The following is a 14,424-nucleotide window of genomic DNA, read 5'->3' as shown; positions in this document are numbered from 1 at the left end:
CTGACAATAGCTCTGGTAATATAATGTGAATGAGAATGTATGTATATATTTGTTTAGCTAGCAACATCTTTGTTTATTCCTTTCATTACTGCATATTACTAATTAGGAAAATCAACCGAACATCTAATTTTTCAGTGTTTTTACGCACCAATTACAAAATTATTACAGCAATTCTTAGTAAACTACAGCAGGTTCTTTTTATGGTGAGCATAATTTTCACCAAATAATTTGAAATGCTGGGGGACCGTCACTTGAACTACAAACTGCGTAATGCAAAGCTCTGAATAACGTGCCTTTGTTTGCCATTTCTCTGCATATGAGTTTGTTCGAAGCAGGATTTTCTGTACTTAGAAGTTCATTCCATTCTATCAGCAAGCCTTCCTCTTCTTGTATTATCTAATACTGCAAATAAGTCAAAAGCAAATGCAGGACGTTTATACTCCAGGCTCCTCTTTCACTAAGAGGTTAGGCATCTTTACCAACATGACTTCCTTTGTTGCTTACAATTGTCACCAACTTGCAACTTGAAGGGATAAAAAGCAAACTTGTAGAGCAGATGTGCTTTGCTTCTCTCCCAGTATTGTACTGAGCAGAATTTTTAGTATTCATTAAAAGCAGTGACAATCATGTAAGTGCCCACTTAATGCTTTCTCCCTCTCATTTCAACCTTTTAGAATACAGCAGTGAGTGATATAGTAAAAAGACTGCATAACTGTCTCAAATTGCTTTTTTAGCATCTCTTTGACAGTTCTGTGTTTAAACATAGGGGCTGATGTCTGGGAAATTCACATTAACATACTTACAGTATGGTGTGTAATCTGGAATAACATTGTAAATGAACACTCCTTCCTAAGTCATCTGTAACCTGCTAGATCAAGACATTCTTGTGTTGTAAAAGCCAGTAATTATATCAAGCATTAAAACAAAAAACACATATGATATTGCTCACATTTGCGAATGAGGATTTCTTTAAATAAAAGGCAATAAAACTAAAAAAAAGAAAAAAAGGATTATACTCTATTTTATATTCTTTGATAAACTGTTTTTATATACACAAACACATAATAATAATTGGCCAAAATTACTTCTAAAGAAAAGTGGCTTTCTTTCAGCCTACTAATTATGCAGAACCAAGCCCCTGCATGCTGTAAACTATGAGCTGAGAGCAGCTGCAGTGAGTAAGGTCAAAACACTGCATCGCTCTGTCCCTTCTGTCCACTAGTGGTCAGTAACAGATGCAGAGAAAACTGTTCAACTGCAAGGTTTGACCAGGCATGAACCTTCCTTTGATATGTTCCCTTACTCTATGGATATATACAGACTGAAAATTCACAGCCATACAAATCATGGCATTCAATTTCATAAATTGCTTATTTCTTTTTTCTATTTCCTGGAAAAGTTTTAGTTTAAACAATATACCTTTCTGAGGTTTTAAGCCTTTTAGAATATTGTAGTTTTGGTATACAAGATGTATCTGGGGACAATAAATGCAAAGGACATAGAGAAGTAAGTTGAAAGATAACAATTAAAAAATACTTCAAACTTCCTGCATAGACATCTCTGCACACTGATAGATTCCTGCTCAGATCTTCAGATCCCACAGAGGTGCTTTCACTATTTCCCAGCTGTCACCTTCTGAATGGAAAGACTATGAGGAGCTGCATGTTGCGTCACTGGATGAGGTGCATAGCACTAATAACAACATTTAATGTTTGTATACACTGCTTTGCAATAGGTGTTCCAAGTGCTGAACTGAGAATAATTAATCCTCCAAATCCGTTCATGCAGTAGGTGGATCAAGCACCATTCTCACAATTTCACAAGGGGGAACAATGAAGAGGCTGTCAAATCTAAAAGAGGACTAAGTTAAATTAGGTTGCCCGCCTTCCTGAGGCTGCTTTAGATATCTCAGTCAGAGGCAATCGGGGTTTGCAGAAATACATTCCAGATCCCTCACTTCCCTGCCTGCTCTATGTACTTCTGGGTCTCGCTGCCCTTCTGAAGGTACACTTGACTGCTAGTCCAGAATAACACTCAGTAATTTTACTCAACTGCTTAAACTGGGAGCTAGACATCTCAGTACTTATGAAAATCATGGGACATTTTTACATGAGCCATCCCCAAGGCTCAGAATCTTGAAGGTTTACTACTTTCCATTCCATCAGTGAAAAACAGCACAGTCAATCTAAGTACAAAGTGCAAAATAAACCCCAAAGCATTTGTGTGTTTGGAAAGAGGGAATGAAGGAAAACTCCTTCAGCATCTACCATTCCTAGGGCTCCTGCAGCTCCTCACCACTAGTATGAGGAGCAGATCTGGAAAACAGCTGCTCTGGCACATCTTCCCAATAAAGGGATGTAGCTTAAATATTCCTTGAGACTCCTAGTTCCCAGTTCAGAAGTCTTCAAAATATATAAAATCCCCAGGACTGGAGAGATACTGGAAGAGAGTGATGCAGTGCACCTTTCTGTGCCATGCTGTCTGAACCTTAGATGTATGAACACATCTGAGACATCATATGTTTAAGAAATGCAATGAAAACCAACACTTCTTTTAGTATGCCCAGTCTTTTAAAAATGACATCTGTTCTAAATCCCTACACAGCTCAATGTTTTTCACTGCATTTCCAAAGCCATTCTTTTGTAAATAGATAATTTGTGCTTAAATACTTCTTTCAAGAGGTTTCTACATTAACATAAAAATAGTGTAATTACCAGTGGTCAAAATGGCATGACTACAATTTATAAATTCTAATTCCTTTGGCTGCTCCGAAGCTGATTTTCTTTCTTCCTCAACACAATTTAAATCTGTTTTAATGTGAGTATTATTGAACTTAAAAATATGAGATACCTGTTAAGAGAGGAATATAAATAACTCCCAGCATTTCAGAAGATTTAACCCACCAGGAGAAGTAAAATCAAGCCTTGCGGTTTAAGCTTTTTTGAAGATCTTTTACTAAAAATTTAAAAAAAGGGATGATGTTCATTGATCAATATTAGCTGACCTTGTTCTTCAGTGTAATGCTAGAAACAGGTAATTCCACTACTGCTAGTTACTTAATCTGGGCAGACATTTTCACTCTACAACATTTTATTTTTGGTCTAAAAGAAAATTGTTATCTTTTGAATTGAGTCCGCCCAGGTCCATTCCTGAAGTGCATGTCAAATAATTTAATCAATTTTCCCATGTCTGTGTGTATGACACACAAGTAAGATTAATATTGTCAGGAAAGTAGTCTGAAGAGCTAATTACTGTTTTCCGCTACAAAGTGAAGCCACCTTCTACTTCTTTTTTTAATTTATTTCAAGTTTAGCTTAAACTTGAATTTCAAATAAGAAGAGTGTTTTTGACATTGGAAAATCCCAAACACGCTGAAACAATGAGTGGTATAAAATGTCTTAGTTTAAATAAGCTTTTCAATCTATGTACAGAAGATAATTCTCAGAGAGAATATGAAAGTATGTTTGTAGCTTATACCACAGATTGGCTATTCAGCCACATTTCCAGGAAAGTTACCCACAAGCTCAAAGTGACAGTGGGTCCTGGAGCATACAACATTTGGAAATGATATTACAGACTCTAGCAAAGTGAATTGCAAGAGCAAGTGAACAAGCAGGCAATTTCCAGTGCCAACAATATGGGACGCGTAAAATAGAGATGGTTTTGGACTCATTATCTGATGAGTGCAGGAAAGCTTGTCTTTGTATTCATCCTGAAGCACATTTGATTTATATGCAGGTTGAAATTAAGTAACAAAAATAATGGAATATCTGACTACAAGGATAGCTGCAGTGCATAGGAAGCATGACACACCTTACAAAATAATCCACTTTATCTAGCCTTGATTACATACTAATGCGTGTTTATAACAATTCCCCAGAATCATTTTCAGCTTTTTAAAGTGATGCTATTAAAATCCCCTGGACATACACGAAAACCAGTGTATGTCCAAAGCTGTCATACGATCCGTCCTTATGATGCCACTACAAAGTTTTGCTGCCCTCATGGCCTCCCACCTGCACCTACTGTAATACATGTTTTGCTCTTCCTTTTCTCTTCTGATTCACAGTAACTGTATTTACAAATTGGAAGAGAAATGCAGTCAGAAAATGAAAAGGAGAACCATAAAAATACAAGAAAGGTCAGTTCAGGAAAAAGAGGGGTGGGAAACGACCTCATTAACATCACTAGCAAACTCTGTAAACTGACTATTCACAGCCTTTCGTTTTCTTTTTCTAAGCTACCCTGAGAAGGAGTAGCAAAATGGAAATCTGACTTACAAAAGTATATCACGGTACCACATGACTGGGCAATAATAGGACAGATGAAATGGAACAGAAATTTATTCAAAATAATGTAACTGCTGGAAAAAGCATCCCAACTATATGTAAGTGATGGATTCTGAACTAGATGCTGCTGCTCAGGAAATAGTTCATAGAGTTATAATAGGCAATTTTAAGAAATCTCTTTGTTTAGACATCGTTAAAAATAAAAACAAAAATCCACAATATTAGAAAGAAAAAGAGAACAAAACAGGAAATTTCATTATGCTGTGGTAGAAATCTGTGGTGTGCTCAGAGCACATGCAGTTCTAGTCTCTCCATCTTTTAAAACAAGAAAGACCAAGCAGAGATACAAAGAAAAACAAAGATGATCAATGGCATTTAAGGACTTCTAAACAGCTTTCAGCCTGAAAAATATTGAAAGGGTAAATATGGGAAGAGCCTATAAATTCTGCAGCAGAACGAAGAATGGAATTGTTCACTTGCCTCTTCTAGTATTAGCAAATACCAAATGAAACTAGTCAATGGTAAGTTCAAAATATGCAAAGTTCTTCACACAGTTACATATTATATATGCCTATTAGATACACATACAGCATATTAATGGTGTGGTCCAGGAAGTCCTTGGACTGCCCATCACTGAAAGCTGATAAAATATGCATGACCAGTTATCACCAGCCTTTTTTTCTCTCCCTTGGAGCTCAACATCAATCTGTTACTGGTAAAACCTCAAATTCCTTCCTGAGAAAAATGGAGAAGTCTTCAGAAAACAAAAGCAAAACCAAGGAGAGGAAACAACTGATTACCAGGAAGAACTGAAGTGAAATGCAGAAAAGGGCTACAGGAGTGAGAGGATTAAAAATTTAAAATAGGGGAATGAGGGGCAGACAAAGGCAATGATGGGCTGCAGAGATATATCATCTGGCCTTCCTGTGTATCCACATACAGTTAGCCTAAAAAAGAGAGAATATATTTTAGGGTATGACTCAGCAAGCCAACATGCCTCTATTAGCACAGCACTTGAGCATGTGCTTGATAGAACCATAAGCTCCACGGAAGTTAATGATGTTAATGTAAAATATACTTTGCATCAAAAAGGCAAAGAAGTTTTATGTAAAACAGAAAGATAAAATCTGAAATTGCTGAAGGGCCTCCTGATAAGATGAAACAGGCTGGCAGACCAGAGTGGCAGAGACCCAAGGGGGTGTGACAGAGCTGAATGCCATAAGGGAAGAATAAATGCTCGCGTAACAGCAGAAGTAGGATGTGTACCTACTGCCTGGAGGAAGCTGAGGGAAGGCGTAACAAATATTCTACTCTTTATTTCAAGGAATTAACAAATAAGTTACAGTTGACTGATGGCAGAAGACACATATCTGAAACAACAAAATAGCCAAATGGGAAAGCCAGTCCTCTGGTGTGGGAAGAAGCAACAGAAAAGGAAATGTGGTGGCAACAGTTAAGAATGAGGCTGGAAGTAAAAGTCCTGGTCAGTGCATCAACTGCTTTCTCAAGACACCAGTGAAGTATTCAAACAAGTAAGAAGAATGAGGCTGGGCAGGTTGTGGGATTTATAGTTCCAAAACCATCCAGAAAAACTTTAACTGTCATAGAGTAGATCCTTTCCCAACAACACGAGCAACCAGCAAAAAGATTGGAAAAGTCTGCCTCTCAAAGAGAACATTTTTAACCATTTTAACATTTACTACATATTTTGTAAACATTCAATGCATTATGAATTCATAAGCTGAGCACTGAAAACAAAATAACCTTTCAAAATAAAAGCTAGTGCTTTCATTTTTAAGTCTGACTGAGTGCAATTACACAAATTTACAACTTTTAACTGAAGCAAAGCCTTCAATGCTAGTCAAATGAAACCTGCATAATGATTCCAAGCTATTTTTCTATTGGATATTTTAGAATTAATTAAAAAAAATAAGCTAAGTTTTCCTTTTTTTTTTTCTTTTTTCTTTTTTTTTTTTTTCAAATTGCCAATAAACAAACAAACATTAAAAACCCTACAAAATCTTTTATTTGTTAAATATGCACGTCTCAGAGAGGCTCTGGTAACAATACACCTCAGAATGCAAATCTCACCTTTTCCCAAACCACATACTACCATAAAACTGGGCGCATGTCTTGTAAAGTCAGAAAATTAGACCTTCTTTTGGAACAAAAATGATGAAGAGACCATCACAGGAATGCCTTGGGAAATCTCCCAATGAAACTGAGAGGATTTCAGCTTAAGGATTTCTTCAGAACACTGTACAGCTGTGACCAGCAGGGAGGCAGATGGAGAACTAAGGACACAAAAACTGTGCAGCAAGCAATGTGCGTAGCCCTGTCTTTGCTCACTACTGATGTCCCAAGGCATTTTCCTTCCCACAGTAGCAGACAAATAAAATAAGTATTATTTACAATGGTTAACCATATGGTCGGTATCATCTTCATATGCTGTTTTCAGTGCATTATTACACTATATGGTAGAGATCTACATAATAAGATTCAAATTTGCCTTTGGCTGCACAACAGACCTGCACCATTTGGGGACAGAGACAGAGGAGAGGGCGCTATAGCAGAGCAGTATATGATACTTCCACAGGCTGGCCCTAACTGAGTGACCATAGAACAATGTAATTTCTTCATTCTGGGCATGTTATGAGGTTTTAAGCTGAAATAAATATTTATCAGTCTTAACCGATGATTTTTTTTTATTTTTTATTTTTGGCTGGTAAATATTTGCTGAAATTGTTTAGCCCTGCCTTTTTTTATACTCGTTTTCAGCCTACATGTGTGTTTGTCAGCCTTGTGCCTTCTTACCAAGGAACACTGTCGCATGCAGCAAAAACAAAAAAAAACAAAAAAAACCCAACAACAAACAAACAAACAAACAAAAAAAAAACTAGAAAGGACGATAAATGAAAGATAAACAACCTAAAAACTACAATCCATTACCCTTAAACTCTGTCCTTCTGCTTCCCAAGTCCTCTGACCCTTTTTTTGGATAGTGAAGTATCAGAAGCAAGGACTCGTTTTTATTCTAAATTAAGGTATCTACACTGCAGCCTGAACAATACTGACTGTTTTTTTTGTCTGGATACAGTGAAATGCTTTCCAGTTTTCATTGACATTTTTATTTTATTTTTTTAGAATATACAAAACACTGCAGAAGAACATGTAAATCACCACTCTCTTGCCCAGTGGAACAGAATTTCAGTTACCAGTGCCAACAGTTGCCTAAAGAAGGCATCTACATCTGGTCTGCTACATCCAAGACAGCAACCGCGGGCACACGTTTTGCTTTATTTGGAATTCATCGCTGCGGTGCAGCTGAGCCCCAGATAAAAAACTATAAGCCTCCGGAGTTAAACAGACAAATGTTTTCAGTCACAACAACTTTTTTTTTTTTTTTTTTTTTTTTTTTTGCAGGGAAGCAAAGCCATAACAATGTATGTAGGAGGTTTTATGTAAATCATTAAAGGCCTACTGACTGAAATTGTTGCTAACACCATGAAGTTGCTTAATGTACACTTGAGAGTGTGAAGGCAGAACAGATGAATAGTCTCACAAATCTTATTTGCTCCGTTGGAAAATTGCAAAAGAAAAAAAAATCTTGTAAAAAAAAAAAAAAAAAGAAAAAGAAATATCTGATTCCTGCTCATTGCCATTCAAATTTAAGACAAATTAATATTCATCATTCCCAACTGCATGGTGGTTTTTATTGGGAGGCAGAAGGAGCAGATACATTGAGTAAACAAATTTACTTTCAAATCCACACAGATTTCAGTACCTACCTAGCCACTCGTTGAATTTTTTTACTTCACTAGGAAGTCCCAGCTCAGTGAAATCACCAGCATGTATTAACACATCTCCATATGGCATTTGGATGGGATCAGTTCTCGAGTGAGTATCAGAAATGCAGACAAATCGAGTATACCCTGGAGGTTTGGGAGCATCATGGGGCACCGGATCAACCCTGCAGGAAATGCATCATAACAAGGTTATAAAGTACATATGAACTTCCAGTGTCTAATTTGCAATTCTAATACTAATTTTTACCTTTACAAAAGATTACACAGTCTTATAGATCTGTCTGATGGAAGAGATTTATTAAAACAAAACTAACACTAACGGGAGGTACAAAAATCCTTGATGTTCACATCACAACATTCTCAGTATTTGTTGGATTAAATTAAAGAGATTAAGCGAGAGAAACTGAACTATGGCAGTAACTCTCAAACGAAAACTTACAAATAAATCAAAGGCATCAACAGATTCAAAGGAAGAGTGCTATCCTGTTTTATTGTTTAAATATGATTACATGGTACACAGAGAAAAGATTTATTTCAGATACATAAATACATTTTAAAATGCATTTTTTAATTATAACTTTTTTCAGCAAGTTATATAATTCCAGCAAATTTAATTAATACATTTTGGAGATATGTTTCAGTCTGCTAATGCAATGCAAGATAAGAATCATTCCGACAACAGCTGTAAATGTACGTTCAAGTCTGACTATTGTGGTAACTTTCTGGGCTTAATTATACTAAATGAAATCAGATGCTGTGAGGGGTGAGGCTGCATTGTTCAGAACCCAATCTCAGTATTCAGAACTGAGAAAAAGAAACAAGTTTGCTGAGACTTACAGCTTATAAGTTAGAAGAGTAAAGCAGAAAACACCTCTCTGCTATGTGAGGCATACTTATTTCCAACTCTTTCAGTCTTTTTACTCTCTAGCTATAGTTAGAATATATAGAAGCAAACGTATCCATATACAGCTATACCATTATCTGCTATTCCAGTAAGGGAATTCTGGTGGAATAAAATTATAAAGTCAGAGATGCAAGAATTATATTTGCATCACCAGAGAGGTATACAGAAATACTATGAATTATTTTACTTTTAAAACAGTCATCCTGAAAGGAAAAACAAAACTACTTTTCTTCACTATTGCCACATGTAATACATTCCTTACTGGTTGTGCTTCAGTTCAGGATCTTGGTATTATATAAAGGAACACAGAAAAAAAGTTAGAGATCTTTGTTATTAAGAACACCGCCCCTGAGTTTGTTGGGTAAATTACCCGAAGACATCTTATTACTTGAAAGATGTAAGATAAACATTTCTAATCACACAGTTTTTTCCTGAAGTGAAAGAAGAATTCTATTATATGTATGGATACTGAGGAACTTTTGACAACTTCACACAATAAATGGATATAATCTAAGTCTTCACGTCATACTAAATATAAACATTCTTAGCATTTTTTTGTAATTATAAAAATTGAGTATGAATAAATTACATTGCATCCATCTTTCTTACAGGTTTTAGGAAGAAGTGCAGTGGCTTTGTTTTGTTTTGAATCTAGCACACTAAGCTTCAGCTATTTGCGAGGTGGTTTTGCTGCTAATTTTTTTACAGCGATACTAGAGAAACCACGATGAGTACCCTTCAACTCTCTCCAAACTTCCTGTTTCTGAGCAGAAAATAATGACATGTGAGTAAGAAGAAAAGCCAGCCATGATCAGATTCTACCCAGTGAGCACCCAGCATAACATGCATGTCAGCGCACTTAGATTACATCTAAGTAAGCACGTAATAAAAACTGTAAAACTCAGTCGAAAAAGTGAAACATTTGGACCCTGAGACACAGAAGATGCAAACACTATGTGCACGGCTGAGGGAGTACGTATGCTGGGTGAAGGCCATAGAAAAGATTTAGATGGGGTGCACCGGTATGAGAGGTCACAACCTCAAACACTGCAGCTACATGATTGCAACAAGGTATTACAAATGCCTCTGTTTCCCAGGGATGAGAGCTGACACAGAGGAAGCTCTATGGACTGTGAGTGGAGGTACCATGGGTAGTAGCATAGGATGGAGAATGGTTGGACTACAGAGTGAGGGTTGTTTTAAGGTTCAGTTTGCATAAAGGATACTGCATTTAATTCACAGAGTTCCTCCTCAGGGGGTAGCATGTATTTCCCTTGTTGCTGCATCAGAATTAAATGGAAAAACAAGGGTCTTACCACAGCAAACCAAGTGTGCAATACATTTGCTGTTTCTTTGGATGAGGAGGGAGGGGGTGCGGACAGCATTTTCCTGTCTGCTGAGATATGCTTAACTTTCAGAGCCCATGCAGCGGGTCAAATAGTGTTCATGGAGAAAAGATATCAACACTAAAAACAAACAAACAAACAAAAAAAACCCCACAAATAAACAAGATGCACATTTTCATGCTGAAGTGGTATGCACACAGTGACGCCATATATAGGCAAAAACATACGTCAGATTTCACAAATGCATCTAAGTTTTATTAGAAATGATTTCTGAAGGCTGGATCCTCATATTTTTGGGTAACACGTTGCCACAGCCGCTGTCACACCAACACTCAATGCACTTGCAGCATGAGCAGAGAAAGAAAGATCTGATTTTTTTTTTTTGCAAAAATGCTATTTTTTTAATATAAAACAACATGTAAACTTGCTAAGAAACTGAAAAGCAAAGTTAAAACCTCAGGGGGGAAAAAAAACAAAACAAAAAAAGTGATAAGAATGAGTTTTTAGACCAGACTTTAGAGGAGGTTCCCAAAAAACAGAAGACAAGAACTTCTTAGGAGTGACTGATAAATCTGAGAACACTGTCAAAATCTGCCACTCCTCCTGCCAGTGGCAATCCAGTCATCTCACAAGCATGAGAACGATAGACTAAGATGGGGCTACAGGACTGTTGTCAGTACGCCAAAAAGTTTAGTAGAACTGCACTGAGGACCCAAGAAGAATTGGATTCAGTAGATGAGCAACAGAAATAACTGCAATTCAAGTACTTTACCACAAGATCAGATGTTAACGGGTCTATCTGAAGCGTGTTTATGATTGGCTGCAACCTACGTATTTTGGCCTATACACAGACGAGGCAAAGCCCTTTCCTCTCTGAAGTTAATGACAAAACTTCTACACGCTAAAGTTGAGATTTCACCAACCATTATGTGAATAAAGGTGCTTTTGTTACACACTGTATATACCTTCTCTTTCTTTGTCACTGCTCTATTCACTGGAAGCAAAAGCAATCCTGATGGTAATCAGAAACATTCTTTACAATTTCTGTACCAAGAAAAAAAGCAGGTCAGATTGTGGTATATGTTTCAATTTATTTAACCTGTTTTTCTGCATGCACAAGTTTCTTTAATCATTTGTAAGAGAGTGCTAAATTCTTCTAAGGAATAGTTTTCTAAGGATAGCTTATTTTCAACTATTTGCTTAAACATTGAACTTGTTGAAGATATAGTTGATTTTCTCAGCCCTCTGGTAACATGATTTGTTTGCCACTGGTTAGAAATTCAAGCTGCATATTGTTGAGTACCAAGCAGTTATTTGTTTAGTCTAGAAAAGAGGGGCTTGGGAGGAGACCTTTTTGCTCCCTGTAACAACCTGAACAGAGACTGTAACGATGTGGGGATTGGCCTATTCTCCTGCATATCTTGAAGCCATTCCATCTTGTCCTGTCACAAGTTGCACCATGGGAAGTTCAGGCTTGATATTAGAAAAAAAATTGTCTCAGAAAGGGTGGTCAGATGCTGGAATAGGCTGCCCAGGGAGGCGGTGGAGTCACCGTCCTTGGAGGTGTTCAAGAAATGTTTAGATGTGGTTCTGAGGAACATGGTTTAGTGTGGAATACTGTGAGACAGTTGAACTGGATTAACTTGGATGTCTTTACCAACCTTGGTGATTTTACAATTCTAATAAAAAACCTATTTTCAGTGCAGTAAAACACACTCAGCTATTAGATCCAGAGAACAAGTTCAGAGTGTCCAGGAACTGCCTGAATATACATGAAGAATGGCCAAGCTTCGACAAATAAAGTAACCTGCATTTAGCATTTTCATTTATAAAAGTACTTCTAAACCCACATTTGTTTGTTTGTACTTTTGCTAACATTTGCCAGCTCTATAAACAAAAGATGTTTACCACTGCTGACACTCAACTCATTCTACTGTTTGCATTTCAATAGTACCTAAAAACCCCAACACAGATTACAAGCTAACACACTGCCCTCAAAAAACAAATGTTTGCTCATCACCCTGCTCTATGTCAGTCTCCATACATACACATATATACATACATATATATATATATTTGTGTGTGTGTGTGTGTGTCTGTGTATATAATATATATATATAACAAAGTATCTATTTATGCCAAAAGATATACATAAGCATTCACTAAACAGACACACAACATTCAACCACTCATAACTGCTGACATTTTCAACTGCAGAAATCATGGTCTATGTCTGGAAATTATCAATTCATATTAAATATCAAAAATGTGAATGAGGGGATATTTTATTCAGACTTGGTAAAAGAAAAAGCTTTCCTTAAAATAATTAATTAAATAAATAAATAAATAAATAAATAGAAATTAACACCAGTCCTCTCATCTAAAGATAAGGCTGCTTTCCTCTTTAATAAACACAATAAAATGGAGCAGACATTTTTATTCCCTATAAAAGTATTTTACAGTAGATTTTTATACTTAATTTATTTGTAATAGCTTTACTGTTTTGCTCTTCCTTCTGGCTTTAAATTTTATGGCAGGTTTCATTTTGTAATTATAATTCTCCACTTTACGGTACAAGTAAATCATTTAGAGCAGTTAATTTTACTGATGCTGTCATTATATAAGAAGTCAGAAACAAACACATTATTTTAATTACTCTTTAGGCACTTGGCATCTTCAGTGCATCGATATGAAAGTAAGTTGTCGGATGGATGCCCACACCATTTTACTTATTGATGTCATTTTTTTCTTGTATGTGTCTGTAATATAACTAACCAAACAATATCTGTTGTACAAATATAAGCTTGGTACTTCAAAAGCTATTTACATCAATAGGGAAGTGCACAATGCAAACAAACAACTATTAAGATTGCAGAGAGTATCAGCCCTGTAGAATTTCTTGTTTTATTATCATGGCTAGATGTTTATTTATTTTTTTTATACTATTATGTATTAAAGTTATGCTAGTGGAGTGATCTTTCTATCAAAGTACTTATACTTCCCAAATGGACTGATTTTGTATCATTGTAGTAATTATTATTAGAAAGGCAGCAAAACAGTTTTTCTCGCGTTCTTTTTGACTGGTCCATCAAATACCACATTGACAAGGCAATAACAATTCAGAAGGCTGTGCTAGAGCAATAACAAAACTGTAATACTTACATTTGCACATGTGGGGGCTGAAAACGTCCCTGGTTAATGTTGTAGAACGTGAAGGCCTGTGTGGGGTTGGAGCTGTACTCATCCACTTCAATTATGAGTCTACTGTGCTGATGCCTTCTAGCTGCCATAATGTGCGACTGGGCGAAAGCCATGCTTGCACTGGGTAGCTCTGCTTTTTCAGGCAATCATATCTGCTATCTTCCTACATCGACGGGAAAAGACCATGACATCTTACCTAATCAGCACACCTCTCTTTGAAAAACCTAAAAGTAGATGGAAGAGACAGAGCATTACTGTTTGACAGTTAATCTGTTTTAAGATTTACTTTATTTATTATGAGACGAAAATCAAGGAGGAGGTAAGGAGGAAGAGGCAGAGCTCAAAGAATTCATTACAAACCTTTCCAATTCAGCAATCTGACGAACACACTTCAGTTGAGGGCGGGAAGTGGGAGGGGGAAGTAAGCTTGCAACAGAATATGGGAGACAACTTGCTCAAACATTTCAGACATTTAATACAGATCTAATACAGAATGGTGTGTCAAATATTGATGTCTCATCAACACATTTACTTTTTTTTCCTGATTGAATTGTTGAATGTTTATATCCCATTTCCCTCCAAGAAAGCCCCAAACCTGAAACTGAATACGCATCTGTGCGTGACTAAAGTGTGATTTAATTAAAAAGAATCAGTTTTACCAATTCTTAAGAAAGTCTATGCCATTTAACAATGGGATGCAATGCGAGTGTTTGTTCTTCAAATCCAAAGGAATAAAACAAACTCAGCTTTCCACACACATGATCCGGGCTCTGCAGCAACCAGAAGGACCTGATACATACAAGACAACTTCCCCACTTCAAACACATTCCCTTTTTAGCACTAGCTCCAAAATCTGGATTCAATGGGGGAATATATAT

The 14,424-nt window shown here is 36.5% G+C and overlaps 1 protein-coding gene across 2 annotated transcripts in view; it reads right to left on the bottom strand.

The window, feature by feature from the left end:
- The window catches only part of LOC107317376 (metallophosphoesterase domain-containing protein 1), a 48,922-nt gene extending 34,504 nt beyond the window's left edge, over window positions 1–14,418 (bottom strand). Inside the window, exons 1-2 of one of the 2 annotated variants that reach the window (XM_032446387.1) lie at window positions 13,508–14,418; window positions 8,078–8,259 (exon numbers count right to left, since the gene is read on the bottom strand). In XM_032446387.1, the coding sequence (XP_032302278.1) occupies window positions 8,078–8,259; window positions 13,508–13,659 (334 nt within the window). In that variant the 5' untranslated portion in view covers window positions 13,660–14,418. The remainder of the gene's footprint in view (window positions 1–8,077; window positions 8,260–13,507) is intronic. The other variant, XM_015869976.2, reaches the window with a different exon arrangement.
- Between the last annotated feature and the right edge of the window lie 6 nt (window positions 14,419–14,424).

The sequence above is a fragment of the Coturnix japonica genome, chromosome 1 (assembly GCF_001577835.2).
Source record: "Coturnix japonica isolate 7356 chromosome 1, Coturnix japonica 2.1, whole genome shotgun sequence".
NCBI classification, from domain to species: domain Eukaryota; kingdom Metazoa; phylum Chordata; class Aves; order Galliformes; family Phasianidae; genus Coturnix; species Coturnix japonica.
The sequence above is the reverse complement of the archived record's forward strand: the minus strand, read 5'-3'. Positions and strand labels throughout refer to the sequence as shown.